This window comes from Phocoena sinus, chromosome 3 (genome assembly GCF_008692025.1).
Source record: "Phocoena sinus isolate mPhoSin1 chromosome 3, mPhoSin1.pri, whole genome shotgun sequence".
NCBI lineage: Eukaryota > Metazoa > Chordata > Mammalia > Artiodactyla > Phocoenidae > Phocoena > Phocoena sinus.
The window spans coordinates 4,685,805-4,703,797 of record NC_045765.1 but is presented as its reverse complement, the minus strand read 5'-3'; the positions used below and the strand labels follow the sequence as shown (position 1 = coordinate 4,703,797).

At 58.1% G+C, this 17,993-nt stretch overlaps 1 protein-coding gene across 9 annotated transcripts in view; it reads left to right on the top strand.

Annotated features, from left to right (window-relative positions):
* Positions 1-16,672, top strand: part of RFX2 (regulatory factor X2) — a 98,353-nt gene extending 81,681 nt beyond the window's left edge. For 5 of the 9 annotated variants that reach the window (XM_032627710.1, XM_032627715.1, XM_032627708.1 and 2 more), the window contains 12 exons: positions 1,201-1,320; positions 3,588-3,703; positions 4,575-4,693; positions 5,013-5,125; positions 5,448-5,602; positions 6,807-6,904; positions 7,043-7,099; positions 7,805-7,954; positions 8,848-9,056; positions 13,721-13,874; positions 14,873-14,915; positions 15,394-16,672. In XM_032627710.1, coding sequence (XP_032483601.1) covers positions 1,201-1,320; positions 3,588-3,703; positions 4,575-4,693; positions 5,013-5,125; positions 5,448-5,602; positions 6,807-6,904; positions 7,043-7,099; positions 7,805-7,954; positions 8,848-9,056; positions 13,721-13,874; positions 14,873-14,915; positions 15,394-15,509 — 1,450 coding nt within the window. In that variant the 3' untranslated portion in view covers positions 15,510-16,672. The remainder of the gene's footprint in view (positions 1-1,200; positions 1,321-3,587; positions 3,704-4,574; positions 4,694-5,012; positions 5,126-5,447; positions 5,603-6,806; positions 6,905-7,042; positions 7,100-7,804; positions 7,955-8,847; positions 9,057-13,720; positions 13,875-14,872; positions 14,916-15,393) is intronic. The other 4 variants (XM_032627716.1, XM_032627714.1, XM_032627712.1 and 1 more) reach the window with 2 other exon arrangements.
* Positions 16,673-17,993: the final 1,321 nt, after the last annotated feature.

Genomic DNA, 17,993 nt, shown 5'->3' with positions numbered 1-17,993 from the left:
AGTCGAGTTGGATTTACCATGTCTTGATGCTTTTTGCTGTGCCTGGACCGATCCACTGTGGGCTGCTCTTGGCAGACAGCGGCCGGGGACCCTCACGGGCGGGAATCTTTCTCCCTCCACCCCCGACCCCGGCAGTAGCGTTTGGCTCCTCCCACTAGGAAGAGACGGCCTCGCTCTGTTCAAAGCGGGGGGCTTGGCCCACACGTGAGATCATCTTGCATGGCTTTGACCTGTGGCCGGCCGGGTTCGCCACGTGCCCTGGGTAAAGGCGCACACACGTGGGTCTCGGCGTTCACTCACCCCCTCCCAGAAGCGGGCATGCTGGGTGTCTTAAAGGACGGGGCCAGGAGGGTTCTCTCCCACCTTGGGATCCCTGACGGAGGACATCCTTACAGAACATGGGCAGCCAGAGGGGGGCAGGGAGGAGGAGTCCATGACCTCTGGGGACACGGCCACCGCTGCCCGGGGGCCTTTCCAGATGGCTCCTGGGGCCTCCACCTTCAGAGGGTCCCAGATGCTGGCCTCAGAATTGGGGCTCATCCTCCCCGCTTTCTCCCTCCGAGCACCAGTTCAGCTCGCGCCTCACCTGGGAAGGACCCAGGCTCCCCGGCTTGTCCGTGTTGCCAGCTCAGGGAAAATGGCGGCCCGTGAGCTGAGGGTGTTTGCAAGGCCGCGTGTCTGTCCTTCCCTCCAGAGGAGACCCTTCTGACCTGTTTCCTTAAAGAAATTACTTAAAACCCTTTGAGCATCATTTCTCCCATAATAAAATAAGGTAGTGTTTCCCAAACTGTACCATTTCTAAAACGTGTTATTAGATGATTGGAAGGGGGGAGAGTTAATAATAGTAATTATTATTTATTATAATAATAAGTATTATTATTTATTATAATAATAAGTAGTAGTATTGCTATTATTATTATTATTAGACCATGCTGGGTTAAACAAAGTTGAACTGGCTTTTTTACTGCAGGACTTCTCAGAGCCTTCATCATACTAAAAAACAAGAGGGGAGTCTCCCAGAGGGGGAAGTCGTTACAGAATTTCCTGAACCTCTCTGACCACGGGACAGCCCATGAACGTTTCCCACACGGTCCAGGGAACACTGGCCCCGAGAGCCCAGGGAGAAGGGCGGGGGAAGAGCCCTGTCTTGCGGTTCAGGACATCTGCAAAGAGAGCTGACCCCAGATGTTTGGTTCCTAGGGGCAACTCCAAGTATCATTACTACGGGATCCGTCTGAAGCCAGACTCGCCCCTGAACCGGCTGCAGGAGGACACGCAGTACATGGCCATGCGGCAGCAGCCTGTGCATCAGAAGCCCAGGTGGGTGAGCTGCCGGCCGGCCTAAGGATCAGCCAGCCCACTGAGAGGTTTCACTAGCAGGAACGGAGGGAGAGGGGTTTCTCGACCACTGGCCACAACCTGGAAATGGATGAAACATGCGTGGAGTGCAGAAAACCAGTTCACGTTCGCCCCCATCTCGGCGTCCTGGGAGAGCCCTGCCTTTCACTTGCACCTGGCATGGAGTGAGGCCAGCAGGACGCGGGCAGTTTCAGGGTCACAACAGAAGTGAGTGGAAGGTGCAGAGATTTCCCATGTGCCCCCCCCCACACCCCGGCCTCCAGTGTTGTGCCTCTGTTACAGTTGATGAACCCACATAGACCCGTTCTTGTCACCCGAAGTCCATAGCCGACATTAGGGTTCACTCTCTGTGTCGTACACTCTGTAGCTCTGGACAAAGGTGCAATGACCTGTATCCACTATTAGAGGATGGTACAGAGTAGTTTCACTGCCCTAAAAACGCTCCCTGTTCCTCCTGTTGGTCCCTCCTCCCCGCCAACCTCCGGCAAGCGCCGATCTTTTATTACTGGCTCCGTAGTTTTTGCCTTTTCCTGAATGCCATAGAGTTAGAATCACAGATCTTTGATTTTTCCTCTCTGTCGTCAAAGAAAGAGAGAGAACACTGAACATAACCCCAGAAGCCAGGAGAAAGAAGCTTATACACTTAAGTTGCTGCTTCCTCCTGACCTTTGGATCTGATGGCTGGAAAGGCCTGGTCATTTTCTGGAATGTTCTCTGCCTCACAGACCTACTCATCTTTTAAGGCAGGGGTCAGCACACTTTTTCTGTAAAGGGCCAGAGAGCACATATCTTCAGCTTCGCAGGCAGACACTATCTGTGGAGACCCTTCAGCTCTGCCCGTGTAGCGTGAAAGCCTCCACAGACCAGGTTAAAGCAACGGGTGTGGCCATGTGGCCATCAAACTTTATTTTCAAAACAAGGGGCAGAAATGGTGCTCTGCAGCCCTAGTTGGAGACGCCCCGTTCAGGGCCCCACTCAAATACCAGCTCCCTGGCCCCTTCCACTCACCCCTCTGCCCGCCTCTGTCCCTGGCCCCTCTCCAGGGTCCATTCTGCTCCAGGGCAGGGATGCACCCCACTCTGTTCCACGTGGCACCTTCGTGCCTCAGCTGAGCTGCGTGGCTGACACCCCATTTTAGCTGCTCTAAGGGGTCCCAGTGACTCCCAACCACATGGCCGATCACGGGAGTTGGAGGTCCCAGGAGAGAGCCTGGAACATTCCCTGGGACCAGGAGTCCATCCTGTACCTGATCGTCCACAGACAAGGACTCTGTAGCTTCCGTTGTGGGGTTCGGGACACAGGCTTGTGCCACTGACACTTAGAGCCACCCACCCCCACAAAGTCAGGTGGTCCACATACCTCTGAGCGGCATCCTCCCTCCTCCCGGTGAGCCTGGCCCTACATCCCACAAGGAAAGGCACTCCCAGCTCAGGCTGGGTCCCTCGCACCCATCCCACCTGGCATGCGCATCCCTCAGGGCTCAAGCAAGTCATCCCAGGAAGCCCTTCTTGGTTACGTTTCTCAGTTTGCTGCCCGGACAGGCTGTCCACTGCTTTCTAGCTCAGGGCAAAACAAAAGTCTCAGAATGTGCTTTGAGATCACGTAATAGTAAGACGTTTGGGACTCTATGTAAAGAAGTTCACTTGTCTTCTAAGAGAGAAGTGTTAGAATATATACACGTAATAGCAACCCGGGTGTCCATCAGCAGATGAGTGGATAAACAAATGTGGTCCATCCATACAGTGGAGTGGTATTGAGCCTTCAAAAGGAAGGAGATTCTGACACACACTACAACATGGATGAACCCAGAGGACGTGATGCTCAGTGAAATAAGCCAGACACAAAAGGACAAATACTGTCTGATTCCACTTATGTGAGGTCCCTGGAGGAGTCACATCCATAGAGACAGGAAGTAAATGGTGGGGGCCGGGGGAGGGGAAGGGGGGGGTCCGTGTTTCATGGGGACAGAGTTTCAGTTTGGGAAGATGAGAAAGTTCTGGAGATGATGGTGGGGATGGTTGCCCGACAATGTGAATGTATTTAATGCCACTGAGCTGTGCCCTTAAAAGTACCATTTTAATGGTAAATTTTGTGTTTTCTATTTGACCACTAGTTTTAGAAAATTACACACACACCCCAAACCAAATCCTGCTCCGTCCTCCACTCCTTGGGCCCCTTCTGGGCAGTGCTGTTAGGGCCTCACAGTGGCACACGTGTTCCCTGCCCAGGTACCGGCCAGCCCAGAAGACGGACAGCCTTGGGGAGAGCGGCTCGCACGGCAGCCTGCACAGCACACCTGAGCAGGCCATGGCTGCCCAGAGCCAACACCACCAGCAGTACATCGGTGAGCCCCCCACCCCGGCACAGGGCCTGCTGGCAAGGCTCTGGGGCCACTCGACACCGCTGGGGCTGGGTTTCGGCACCAGCAGCATCTACAGGGATACTTTAGACAGTTTTCTTGTATATCACCTTTTCAATTACATAGAAAGTTCTAGATAAACCCTCTTTGTGGAATCCCTGAGACTTTAGAATAATCAGCATGTTCCTCCCAAATTAATGGATATTAATCCAAAAATAATGGATTAAAGTGACCATCATAAAAATAAGTAAATAAGGGGACTTCCCTGGCGGTCCAGTGGTTAGGACTCCGTGCTTCCACGGCAGGAGGTACGGGTTCGATCCCTGATCGGGGAACTAAGGTCCCACAAGCCGCGTGGCTCGGCCCAAAAATTAAAATATAAAATGTACTAAACTGAAAGAAAATAAGTAAAATGAAATGCCCGTCGGAAAGAAGACTGGATGTACTTTCAGCTGAGCCGGGCCCCTCCCTGGGAGAGTCCCTCCCCAGCTGGCACCGTCCCTGCCCCGGAGTGACGGGATACGCTAAAGACGTGGGTGGCCTCCGTGTACTTTAGTGTATCTTTGAGCCCCGACTGAACCCTCCCCTGTTGGGTCTTCTGGAGACGCTGTCACCCACCTGGGCGCCCCCAACGCTGGGGGGATGGAGTGCACGATGTGTGCTAGGCCCAGGCCCTGTGCTTTGTGCGTCACCAGGAGCTGACGATGTTGTCCCCTCCCTGCACCTGGGAAAACCAAAGCTTAAGGGTTGTGTGGTGTGAGAGGAGCCAGGGCTGGCATGGGGTCACCAACACGTACGGCCGGTGTCCCCAGCCCTGCTGACCTGCCCCCGCGTTCCCCCCCCCACCCCACCACAGATGTGTCCCACGTCTTCCCGGAGTTCCCGGCGCCCGACCTGGGCAGTGTCCTGCTGCAGGAGAATATCACGCTGCACGACATCAAGGCCCTTCAGCTGGCCTACCGGCGGCACTGCGAGGTGACTGCCCCCTGAACCCCGAGCCCAGGCCCTGGGGGCTCCGGTGGGCGCCTCGGTCAGCTGCGCGAGGCCAGCGCCAGAGCATCACTGGGTGTCCCCGCCGGTGACAAGGAGCGGACAGGACTGGCCCCCCCCCCCTCTGGCCAAGGGGTGGATGGAATCTTCCTTCGTTCACTCCCATCCCCTCTCGTGGTCTGTCTGGGTTTGGAAAGACCCCGCCGCAGCCCGTATCCCGGCCGCTTGCTTGGCACATGTGACTGCTTGGCAGTCACATGGTGTGAGTACAGCGGAGTGTTTATCCAGCCGTGTTTATTCCTAGGCCACTTTAGATGTCGTGATGAACCTCCAGTTCCACTACGTTGAGAAGCTGTGGCTTTCCTTCTGGAATTCTAAAGCCTCCTCCAGCGACGGCCCTGCCTCTCTACCTACCAGGTACTGCCCGTCAGCCCCCAGACAGGCCTCAGTTTCACGGGGCCTGGGTTTGCCCTGCAGACCGTCTCCTGCTGACACCCACAAATGCACCAGCTTTTCAAGAATCAGCACTCAGACCCCCTCACGCACGTGTGGTCTTTCCTCTGACTTGGTGTGCGACTCGTATGGCATTTCCCTTTGTTCGGCGTGGATCTCAGGGGTGACCACGGGGCAGGGAGCTTGCCTGCCCCAGGTGGTCCTGCAGCCTCACTCGGCTTATCCTGCGAGAGCAGGCCCCGGGCTGACGGCTCACCTGTGTCCCCCGTGACCCCGTCCCCCACAGCGACGAGGAGCCGGAGGGCGCCGTCCTCCCCAAGGACAAGCTGGTATCTTTGTGCAAGTGCGACCCCGTGCTCAGGTGGATGAGGACCTGCGACCACATCCTGTACCAGGCGCTGGTGGAGATCCTCATCCCAGACGTGCTGCGGCCCGTGCCCAGTAAGCGCCCCTCCCCACACCCCTGCCCGCGACCTCCCCAGAGGAGACTCCCAGAGTGGAGGCCAACCGAGGTCGCGGGACAGCCTCGGGGGGCGGGGGCTGAGTCGGGTTCTAACCCACTTCCCCCCCAGCTGATCTGACGCTGAGCTCGGCTTCCTCCCAGCACTGTGAGTCTGCAGCATGAAGGGGTGGATTCTTCAGACCTTCTCCAGATTCCAGCGGCCTTGACTGAGGAAGGGAGAGAAAAGGAGATGGTGGCCCTTGATGGCTACACCCGTCTGGGGCTGATGCGGGCCGTGGGGACCCTCCCAGGGCCTCTGCCGCCACCCGCCCTTGTGGCCTCCGGAGGTGGTGACAACACCCGCCACCAGGGGGCGCCCGCCTGCAGGCCCCCTACATAGGGGCTGTCCCTCGGGCCCCCAGGACGCGAGTCCCGACCTCGTGAGGGCGAGGAGGCCGGGCGCTGAGCCTCGCTCTTCCCGAACGGCTGCCTGTTAACATCCATGCCTGTTAGCGCTGGGGAACCTCCATCTTTTTGATGACCTGGTCTGCTGCTTTTTTTTTGCCAGAAAATGGGAAACAGCAAAACCGTTGCAGTTCTCCTTTGGCCTTGCCAGCCTGGAAACTGTTCAGTGTAGTGTGCTTTTAGAGTCTCTGTGTATTAAGGTTTGAGATTGGGGTATATTTCCTTTTATAACACTAGGGGTGGTTTTCTTTTTTCAAAAAAATGTATTTCTTATTGCAAGCCATCTGAAAATAAATTTGGAAGTTGGTAGAATATGTTTACATGCACGTGTGTATATCAGGGTCTCCCCCCTCCACTCAGCCCAGTGACATCGGGGTGGGTCCGTCCCCGGGGGGCGATCCTGGGCACTGTGGCCCCATCCCCTCTATGCCAGAAGCCGCCCCAGTGTGACAACCATGATGTCCCCAAACATGGCCCAGTGTCCCCCGGGGTCAGGATCACCCCAGGTGAGAACTGCCAGCATAGACAGGTAGATGAGCAGAGATCAACGGCGCTGGCCCCAGTTCCTACTCAGCATCTCCGTCACTAAGTGCCCTAAATTCTCACCATCCATCTCTTCTCCTCTGTGTTGCTTGTTCTCGGTGGGTGGTCATTTCCACGGCATGTGCACCTCTTACACGTGAGCTGATTCTGACGGGCAAGACTGCCTTTCTCACCGTTAATACTTGTGTCCCCCAGGTACCCTGACCCAGGCCATCCGCAATTTTGCCAAGAGCTTGGAAGGCTGGTTGACGAACGCCATGAGCGACTTCCCACAGCAGGTCATCCAGACCAAGGTAACGGTCGGGGTTGGGGTTTGGGCCTCCAGACCACGCTGCGGGGTGGTGGGGGGGGAGGGCAGAGGCTACAGCCTGGGGCCCCCTCGGGCCCCGCTGTGCTGTGAAGGGAGGGGGCTCCTGTTCCTCTGCCCCCAGGGAACTGGAGGACCGCTGGGCCCCAGAGAAAGGGGGCTGCTGCTGTGTGTCCTGAGGGTAAGTGGTCCTTCCAGGAAGGCCCAGGGCTGGGCTGCTGCTGGTGGAGGACAGGTGCTGACTGGGAGTGCCTGACAGAAGATGTCTTTGCTGTGATACTTTTGGGTGGATTCAGAGCAGATCGAGTGTTGCTCTGCTCGTCATAGGAGGGGGATTTAACCTCTTTGTGGTCACCCTTACTGCTAGCGTCTCAGCCACAGATCAGCATGTAAAACATGGCCATCAGGCCTACCTGTGGAAAAGAGGCGATCCCATTCCCTTCCCGAGAGCGTTCTTACGGCCTCAGACAGGCGGGGCCAGATCTGGGCATCCCGCCTGCCTGCTCCCCACAAGCAGGAATCGCCTGGGTAGCTGTTCAAAAGTGCGGATTTCCAGGCCACACCTCGCAACGTCTGATCCAGTGGTGCCTGGGAATCGGTATTTTTACTGTCCCTCCCAGAGAGCCAGAGGAATCCTAGAAGCCAGGGCCTGGCCACGCTGTGCTGAATTCTAACTCACCTGTGCCGTGGCGTCCGCTGTAGATGCCACTCCGTGCGTTGGTGACGCCCGTGTCCCTCACTGATTCTCAATTTGGGGGTCTCTGAGACTGTCCGGAGGACGGGTCCCTCTCCCCTGCCAGAACAGCTCTCTCCTGGTCCCTCCGCCGCCACGCCCCTGAGAAGAGAGAGACAGACAGGCTTAGCCTCACACCTTCCCGGGCCCCAGGTCGGAGTGGTCGGCGCCTTCGCACAGACCCTGCGGCGCTACACGTCGCTCAACCACCTGGCGCAGGCGGCCCGGGCAGTGCTGCAGAACACGGCGCAGATCAGCCAGATGCTGAGCGACCTCAACCGCGTGGACTTCGCCAACGTGCAGGTGACTGTCCTGCGCGCCTCCCCGTGGCCTGGGACCGGGGCGCGTGGACCCGGCTTCCGCCCGCTAGAAAAATGCGCAGACCCACCAAACGCAGCCTACCGCAAGACCGGCCCCGCACCCGGGCCCGGCCCATGCTTCTGTTGCATGAAAAGGGTCGGGGTTGAGGCACCCACAGTCCTCGGGGACACCCGGGCTCCACTGCGTGATCATCCCCCTGGCCTCCAGGCTCTGGGATGACGCCTTGGCCCATTTTCATTAAAATTTGCCTTCTGGGGCTTCCCTGGTGGCGCAGTGGTTGAGAGTCCGCCTGCCGATGCGGGGGACGTGGGTTCGTGCCCCGGTCCGGGAAGATCCCACATGCCGCGGAGCGGCTGGGCCCGTGAGCCATGGCCGCTGAGCCTGCGCGTCCGGAGCCTGTGCTCCGCAACGGGAGAGGCCACAGCAGTGAGAGGCCCGCGTACCGCAAGCAAAAAAAAAAATTTGCCTTCCCACTGCCATGTTCACGGCTCTCTCCTCTGGGCTTAGGAAAGCGCAGCCGCCATCAGGGGAGTCCTGCTGCTGTGTTTACGTCTAGTGTAGGCCCTGAGTTTATCCACCGAATAAACAGGAACACGCACACAGAGGAGTGGCCACTTAGAAATAACGCAACGCGAAGACGTGGTACAGCCTGGGCCTAGGATGCAGGGAGCCTGGATTTAGGCCCTTGGAAGCCAGGCAGGTTCCCTCTGGATGGCCATCCGTCTCTGCCCCATGAAGCGGGTGCCGAGCTCACAGTTGGAAAAGGTCGAGAGCAGCAGGTGTCCGTGCTTGTGTGTGTCTGGCCTAGGGCCGCGCCCGGGAGATGTCGCTGTCCCTCCGTCCTGACCCGGCCCTTGCCTGCCCGCGCCCTACAGGAGCAGGCCTCGTGGGTGTGCCAGTGCGAGGAGGGCGTGGTGCAGCGTCTGGAGCAGGACTTCAAGCTGACCCTGCAGCAGCAGAGCTCCCTGGACCAGTGGGCCAGCTGGCTGGACAACGTAGTCACCCAGGTCCTGAAGCAGCACGCGGGCAGCCCCAGCTTCCCAAAGGCTGCGCGGCAGTTCCTGCTGAAATGGTCCTTCTACAGGTAGGTGTGCCCTTGATCTCCCAGAGAGCTCCAGGCCTGGGAGGGAGGCCAAGGCCCAGAGACGCAGACCAGCCTGTGGGCCTCACTCCTGGGGGCTCCCGGGGCAGGCCCAGAGCCCCCTGGGGCCTAAAACTGGGTTACAAGGGCTTCTGCAGACAGAAACCATCATCTTGGGCCCGCCTGCTGGAGAGACACGGCAGCTCAAGCACGAGCCTTTGTTTCTGCCCCTAGAGCATCCCCACGGAGTGAGGTAAAGGAAGAATCTAGAGAGAACAGGAGCGCAGGTGGTGGCAGGTGGGAGATGAGAACCAGGTGGGGAATCGTGGTGCAAGGGGCCGGCTAGGACAGCAACAGGATGAAAACAGGATGCGACATGATCCTTTATCCCCTCACTGCCAAGTACAAGCAGGGGGCAGGGACGGGCGTCGGCTCCCCACAAGATGGTCCTGGGCGAGGGTTAGGTGGACATGTTTTAAAACGATGTATGTAACTGTATTATAGTGAATTAGGTGTGTGTGTGTGTGTGTGTGTGTGTGTGTGTGTGAATGTAAGGAGATTTATTTCAGGGAACGGGCAGGCGTGATCGCGGGGCCAGCACGTCCGAAGTCCGTAGCAGGGACTGACGGGCTGGACGCTCAAGTGGGGGGAGAAGATGCCGCCGTCCGCAGGCGGGGACCCCTTCCTCCTCAGGGAAACCTCGGTTTTGCTCCCAAGGCCCCTCTGCTGACTAGGTGAGGCCCACCCCCAGTGTGGAGGCTGAGCTTCTCCACCTCAAGTCGAGGGATGGTGGACGGGAACCATGGCGATGCCTAGACTAACGTTTGACTGAATCACTGCCCATCACTGACACAGAAAACTAACCGTCACGGAAAGTAAACGTGAGAGAGAAAAACATATGGAGAAAGAAACGTGAGAAAGAGAACCCATGCGAGGAAACCAAGAGAGAAGGAAAAAGACATGAAAGGATCAATCCCGGCAGTTTACTAGCCAGCTGATAGGAATTTTTTTTTTAAGAGAGAGAAAATGGAGGAAAAGAAAATAATAACTAAGGGCTCAAGTTTCCGAGAGCTGCCGGGTTCCCCACCCAGTGGATGAGCTTCCCAGCCTCACTGTGACGTTCAGACACCTAGGATAAGAAAGGATCGTAAAGGTGTCCAGGGAGAAAACAGCGGGTCACACCGCAGGCCAGGAACCAGAGCAGCATCAGACTTGTGTGCGGCCACGCAGGGCCCAGGAGGCCGGGGAGCGGTGTAGTCAGGATGGCGCGGGAAAGCTGTTCCCACGCTGCACCTCTCACCTGGGCGAACCCAGAAAACCTGGGCTGCGCTCACCCAGAGAAGCCCTCCGGTGGAGTTCCAGTCCCACTCAGTGATAAACACGTGGAAATGGAGCGTTTTGTTCAACGGAGGCCATCAGCTGTTCTCTGCCTGCAGGCCGTGCAGGACGGGCCGTGCAGGACGGCCCGCCAGCCGGCTGCGGCCCAGGGCTCAGGTTGCTGTCCACCTGGCTGTGCAGATAAATGCTATCGGCGCGAGGCCAGGCCCACTCGTTTACAGATCCTCAGCAGCGGTCGAGCAGTGACGGGCAGAAGACTATTGACTGTCTGGCTCTTATCGGAGCGTTTCCCGACCCCTCGGCCGGCTGCCGGCCCGGTCACTCCCTGTTCCCATCGCCGTCCTCATGCTCCGCCCTGGCCTGCTGGCCTCGGGGCCTCTGCACCGCCCTCCCCTGCCTGGAGCATCGTTCCCCAGGGAGCCCTGTGGCCCGATCATCCTCAGAGAAGCCTGCAGACCTCCCGAGTGAAATAGCGTTCCCCTTCTCGCCCTCTGTCCCCTGTGCCTGGATTTTCTTCCATTGCCCGTCACCCCGTTCTCTGTTTGCTTGTCCGTTGCCTGTCTCCTTGAAAATCACCCGTGTCTCCTCAAGAGCTGGGGCATCGCCCTTGTTCACTGCTGCTTCTCAGCATCCGGATGTTGAGTGATGAATGAACAGGAAAGGAAACGTAAGCCTGACTGGCCACGTGGCTCAGCTGTGGACCGTAAGCCTGACTGGCCACGTGGCTCAGCTGTGGACCGTAAGCCTGACTGACCACATGGCTCAGCTGTGGACCGTAAGCCTGACTGGCCACGTGGCTCAGCTGTGGACCGTGAGCCTGACTGGCCACGTGGCTCAGCTGTGGACCGTGAGCCTGACTGGCCACGTGGCTCAGCTGTGGACCGTGAGCCTGACTGGCCACGTGGCTCAGCTGTGGACCGTGAGCCTGACTGGCCACGTGGCTCAGCCGTGGACCGTGAGCCTGACTGGCCACGTGGCTCAGCCGTGGACCGTGAGCCTGACTGGCCACGTGGCTCAGCTGTGGACTTACACCCCATCGCCACAGAGGGAACAGGATTTAGTCCGAAAGTGCGATAAAGCAACACTGGGGTGATGGGGGTGAATGGAGTCAGAGTCGGTGGCTGCAGAGAGAGCCGGTGGGGACTCAGCCCCCCACCCCCGTGGCCGGAAGTCGTGACCTGAGGAATCAGGACTGGCAGGGTGACCCCATGACTTACACCGCAGAGATGCGAACCCAGCTGAGGCTTGCAAGTGGCTGCGGCCTCCGTGAGAGGGGGCTGCTTTTCTCTGTAACGACGGAGGCCGCACCTGACTCCAGCTTGTTGAGTTTAACGGACTTGCCTCTGTAGCGTCCACCAGCAAATGGACAGCGGTGGGCAGGGGCTGGGTAAGCTGACGGCCACTGGTGTTCCCACTGCAGAAAGTTGCGAGCCCGTTTGGAAAACCCAAAACATACCAAGGTGACCATGGAGATGGTTCAGAAAAGCCTCTCGATCCAAAGCTTCAAACCAGACACTGAGGCTTGGGGGCTGCCGGGTACCAGCGCCCGACCCAGGGGGTCCTTCACGGAAGGGTGCCGGGTACCCCTCCGGGTGGGCAGAGTGGGAGGGTGACTCGAAGCATTCGGGCCTGGGGTCTCCTGTTAGAGCGGCAGCAGCACAGACCATATCTTAACACTTTGAAGTGCAAGCAGCTTCGTTCCAAGCCTGTGTTATCGGCGGCAGCATGAAAACCAAGCACCGCTTCCAGGCATGGGGAAGGGAGGGTGGGAGGGGGTGAGGGGTGAGGGGGGGCCCCTTCCCAGGGACCCGTGGTCTGTGTTCACTCGCTTACCTTTAGGGGGTCAGCCATACGGAGCCAAAGGAGCTTCTGAGCAGAAAACACATCCCGAACCCCGAGCCTGTTCCCTGTGCCCACCTGGGCGGCCTTCGTCTTCATTCTTTGTGAACGTTCTTCAGGTAACCTTTGCTTCCTAAAGTGCTCATCTGGACACAGGCAGGCACCACCCGGGTCCCCTCCTTGGTTGCCCTTCCAGGGCATCTCGAAGCCACAGCCGGCTGGAGCCAGCTCTCCTTTTCCACCGCTGAACCGAAGTGCCGTCAGAGCGTGTCTGCACACTGGCCTGGGGAAGATTCAAGAAGAATCAAGTAAACTGATGTGTTGTCGGCTGTCTTCGCTGACTTGCCCGCATGCCCCATTGCTACCACGCAAGCAGCAGCAGTTTCAACCTGTTAAAAGAGAAACTGAGGCTCGTTAAATCTTCAAAAGACTCTTTGAGGGACCTCCCTGGTGGCACAGCGGTTAAGAATCCACCTGCCAATGCAGGGGACACGGGTTCAAGCCCTGCTCCGGGAAGATCCCACATGCCGCAGAGCAGCTAAGCCCGTGCGCCACAACTACTGAGCCCGCGCGCCTAGAGCCCGTGCTCCGCAGCAAGAGACGCCACCTCAGTGAGAAGCCTGCGCACCGACTGCAACGAAGACCCAACGCAGCCAAAAATAAGTAAATAAAAAGATTCTTTGAGCAAACATCGCTTTGAAAGCCAAAGTCGTTAACAGGCTCCCCGGACAGGAGCAGGGGGAGAGTTGTTTACACAGAAGGAAATGATTTGATGGCTGCAGCTTGGGTGCTCTGACAGATCTCGCCGGGTCCTGGATGCTTGGACTCCAGGGAGGCAGGGCCACCCCCGGGCGACGCCGCGTGGTTCCTCTCCTGTCTTGTCCCTTCCTGTTTCTTTTCTGGGTACCACAGCAATTAGACGTCACTGAGAGTAGGTGAGTTCTGAGCTGGAGTGTCCAGGTGTTTGGGGCCACGTGGCAGTGCACGTATAGGCCAGGGTTTTTGGTCGGGGACCACGTTTAATAACTCCTTTAGGTCGGCGCTCGCTTTCTCTGGAAAGAATCAGATAGTAGATCTTTTTGAGGGATAAAGTTTTCCAGGCACACAGCACATCAACGAGAGGCACAGCCAATAAAACTTTATTAATGGATGCTGCAGTGTGAATTTCAGGTACATTCCATGTGTCGTGAAATACAATTCTTTTGACTTTTTTTGCCAATCATTCAAAACTGTAAAAACCATTCCTGGCTGGCAGGCTGGATCTGGTCTGGCTTGGGCCGCAGTCTGCCAACCCCTGCTTTGGATGAAAGAGGCAAAGGTGCCCTGAACTGGAATCTCGTTTTTAGGCGCCTAAAACTGCTGGCTAAGGATGGGAAGGATGGGAAAGGCCGCGGGGTGGTCTGGGAGGCTGGCAGGCCCCTCGCAGGCCAGCTCGGGGCTGGAGGGGAGCCTGGCGTCCCGGAGGTGCCAGCCCGTGTCTGCCGCCTCAGCTCCATGGTGATCCGCGACCTCACGCTGCGCAGCGCCGCCAGCTTCGGCTCCTTCCACCTCATCCGGCTGCTCTACGACGAGTACATGTTCTACCTGGTGGAGCACCGCGTTGCCGAGGCCACTGGGGAGACGCCCATTGCCGTGATGGGAGAGGTGAGCGCCCCCGGGATGAGAGGGCCGGCCTCGGGGCCCGAGAGAACACACTCGTGGGGGTGGGCGGCGGGTGGGAAAAAGCTCGCCTGCCCCAGCAGGACGGACCCTGGCTCCTCTGTCCCCTACTCGCGTGGCCCGGGCAGGATTTCCGCCTCATTGAGGTAAAATACACAGAAAGTAAAATTTACCTTTTTAACCATCTCAGAGGAAACAATTCAGTGGCATTTAGTACAGTCACAGCGTTGTGAAACCACCATATCTTGTTCTAGAACATTCCATCACCCCAAAAGAAAACCCCACCCCCTTGGCAGTAAACCCCCCCAGCCCCCGGCAACCGTGAATCCACTCTCTGTGTCTGTGGATCAGCCTGTTCTGGACGTTTCCCATCAATGGAATCACACCCTGTGTGTCCTTCTGTGTCTGGCTTCTCTCACTGAACATCGTGTTCTCGAGGTCCGTCCACGTGGTAGCGAGCATCGGTGCTTCTGTCCTTCTTCTGGCCAAATACTGTTTGATTGCATGGATGTGCACCATCTTGCTGATCCATCACCTGTTGATAGATGGGCTGTTTCCACCTTTTGGCTGGTGTGAATCGTGCTGCTGTGAGCATTCATGTACACATTTTGTTTGAACACCTGTTTCCATTCTTTGGGGTATAGACCGAGGAGCAGAATTGCTGGGTCATGACAGGGTTGTTTCAAGGAAGAAATGAGGCGACACTTGTAGAGCTTTTAGTACGTGATAAGCCCGTGATAAACAGCAGCTTTTCCTTCACTGACCACTCAGAGGCCACAGCCCTCCAGTGGCTCCCAGGCAGGGTCCTCGAAAGTGTTAGAGGGGCCACATCCAGACACCCAGCAGCCTCAGGGCCACTTCTCACGGCAGAAGCCCTCTCACTTACAAAGCGAAAGCCCGATTCCTCTGTGGACGAGGACATTGCTAGCCTTCCCCGGCACCTGCTCTGCAGAGGGCCCTCACTCCGGGCTTCTCTCTTTCAGTTCAACGATCTTGCCTCCCTGTCGCTGACACTGCTCGACAAAGGTGGGTGTGTCTGGGCTTTCCCTCCTGTCCTGGGCCTGGTGGCGATCAGGGCGGCCCCTGGGGCGGAGACACTGGGGGCTCAGAGCAGAGGCCCTGCCCCTCCTACTGGATTACGCTTACTCCTCTCCCTGGTTCCCTGCACACCAGGCCCCTCAGCGCAGGGCCACGGACAGGACTGGTGCCGGTGCTGGGGCTGGCGGGGTGAGGGCCTCCTGCGGCCACGTCCAGAGGGGGAGCAGGGCAGGCGGGCCAGAGAGCACCCTCCCCGGGGGCCCATCCCCTGCCCCGTGGAGGTAGGGGGGCCCAACCGTCAAGGGCGACGCTGCCGGGAGCACAGCCCAGGCACGTGGGCATTGGTCGTGGGGAGGAAGGCCTCCAGGTTGACTGGGTCAACCCAGGCCCAGGCTAAGGCAGTGCCCTGCCCTGGCCCCTTCGCGCCCCCTGAAGATGTGCCCCGCGCCCCACCCCGCCTCCACAGATGACATCAGCGAGGACCGTGGAGGCAGCGAGGCCCGCTCGGAGGCCCGAGGCCGGGGCGAGCCCCTGGTGAAGCGGGAGCGCAGCGACCCCAACCACCCGCTGCAGGGCGTCTAGCTGGGCCGCGCTGCCCCGGCTCCAGGTCCCAGAGCTCCGCCGTGGTAGTGCCTCCTGGATGAAGTGACCTTTACTCTGAGTGCTGGGGCCTCCAGGCCAGGGCGCCCTTAAAGGACACACTCTCCGTCAAGAGGAAAACCGTTGCGACCGCGACCGAAGCCCAGATGGGGCGCCCAGACCCCTTTTCCTTCTTCTGAATGTTCCTTCCCCCACTGCAAACATCCGCCTCCAGAGCTGGAAGGGGCCGTGCTGAGCGAGTCGCTACCTCCACTTTGGGCATCTCCCCCTGCCAGCTCGTTCAGATTTTCACCCTGATTTGAAAAAACTCCAGCTGGTCCCGGGGAGGAAGGGATGTCCCGCAGCCGTCGGGCAGCGCCAAGCTGGCCAGGTCCCCGCAGTCCCCCTCAGGCCCTGCGGTGGGGAGAGGCCATCTCGGTCCTCGCCCCGTGGCCTCCTGCCCTGCCGGCCGCCAGGCACCCCGTCTCTAGACCCCGGAGGGATCAGAAGCAGCCGCCAATGGCGTCCCCGGACGGCGCGCATCCCACGGCCCCACGTGGCTCAAAGAACATGCCACGGAAGCAGGCCCGCTCGTGGTGGGGGCGGGGCCTTTCAAAATCAAAGCCAGGAGCTTGATGAGCAACCAGAAGGACTGTGAATCTGTCCAGGTTCACAGCCAACGTCAAGTTAAACTGTGAGGTCTGGAATGAGTTTGTTCCAAGGGGGCCGGGAGGTCAGGGTCTCCGCCGCGCCTTCAGAGGGCAGCCATCTTGCCAAGTCTGTGCACGAGCAGCCGTGCCTGAGCCCCGCTCCACAGAACCTTCCAGAACGTCTGCCTTTGAAGTAGCAATCCCAGAGCACTGTGAACCCGGCAGGTCCCATCTGGAACTGCTCCGGGTCCAAACTCTTCTCTGGGGACAAACAAATCCCAAGGGCTGTCCCACCCCTGACCTTGAAACTCTCCAGATCTGTGTCCCTTGTAACGTGTTGCACCAGTAAGCCCTGTGCCAGAGTTCCGCTCCCGAAGCAGCTGCAAAGAAGAAAGACAAACCTCTGGTCTAAGAAGCATCGGCTTCTCAAATGCAATAATTTCTCCTTTTGGAAATATGTTCATACGAATAGTTTTGTGCTCTAATTGTTAATAGAACATTCCTTATGAATGTGTATATCGCAGTATATTCAGTCCCCCATGTTGTTTTCTCATTCATGCAGAGGGTACTAATGTAAACTCACGAGGCCTTTAAAAACCCTACTTCTCGACAAGCGGGAGCGCTGTGCATCCCTGGCGCCCGCAGGTGCCCAGGGAGAGCAGCAGGGAAGGAAGAGAAATCTCATTTTAAGATACCAAAAGCCCGTCATGATCACAACGTGCGTGTGGTCTTAAAGTTGCAGACTCAGATGAACTCAGACAGAAGGAATGTCTTTAAAGCTGCATCTCCTTTCCTGGGAGACGTTCAAGCTCACGGCTCCCGGATTGTGACGGCTGCCTTTTCTTCCACGTTTCTGCCTTACGCTCTGTCTAGTCCTTTGCCGGATTCCGCGAGGAGGAATATAAATGACGGTAAAGACACCAGCCTTCCGAGCCCGTTCTCGTTTCCCGTTGCAATAAACACACTGAACGTGCCCGTTGTGGGCCGCAATCCACGCTCCAGCCTTTGCCCTGCCGCCCACTCCAGTGGCCTTGGAGGACGAAGCCCTCCCTCCCACACTCCCCTGGCCCTGGCACAGCCAGCCTGGCCAGACATGGGCCACACGAGCCCAGGAAGGGAGGGCAGCAGTGCTTTCCTCCGGCTCTCTGGGGAATGTTCCAGAAGGAGCATTTAGCAAGGCCAGAGAGGGCAAGAAAACAACTCTCAGCCCAGGATGGGCGAGACTGTAAACAGACTAAACTGGTTCAGAGACGCAGAATAAATCCACGCTCCGGCCGCTGACACAGCCCACTGGTTGTTTACGGGGTTTATCTGGTAAAGCGGTGGGGCCCGAACTTCAGAACCCCCTAAGAATCAGGGCGTGAGCTTCTTCCGAAATTGTCAGTTCCTGGGCCCCATCCCCAGAGAGCCTGGCTCGTGGGCTTAAGGTGCAGGCGGAGCATCCGTACTGTTGTGACCACCCACTCTGGGGGACCGTGACACAGGGCATTATAGGACTTTGAAGAAACCCTGCAGAGGAGAGCGATGTGCTCAGGAAGGGCCCACAGGGGGGAGGATGTTCCAGAAACGTGGACACAGTTCCCCGTTAGTCGCCCATAAAAGCTGCTTCTCAGGGGCCAGGCTGGTGCCCCGTGTGCCGCCGGAGATGCTCAGCCTTGGCCCCAGCCCGGGCCCCTCTGTCCCGGGTGGAGGCCCTGGGGACCCCAGGTGACGCTAAAATCATCCATCGCTATCCCAGGCTGGGAACTCCAGGGCCTGCGCTTGGCTTAAGGCTCTGCTGCCACCATCTTGAAATTCTTAAGAGTTTTCCACCAAAGGGCCCCTGCTTTAATTTTGC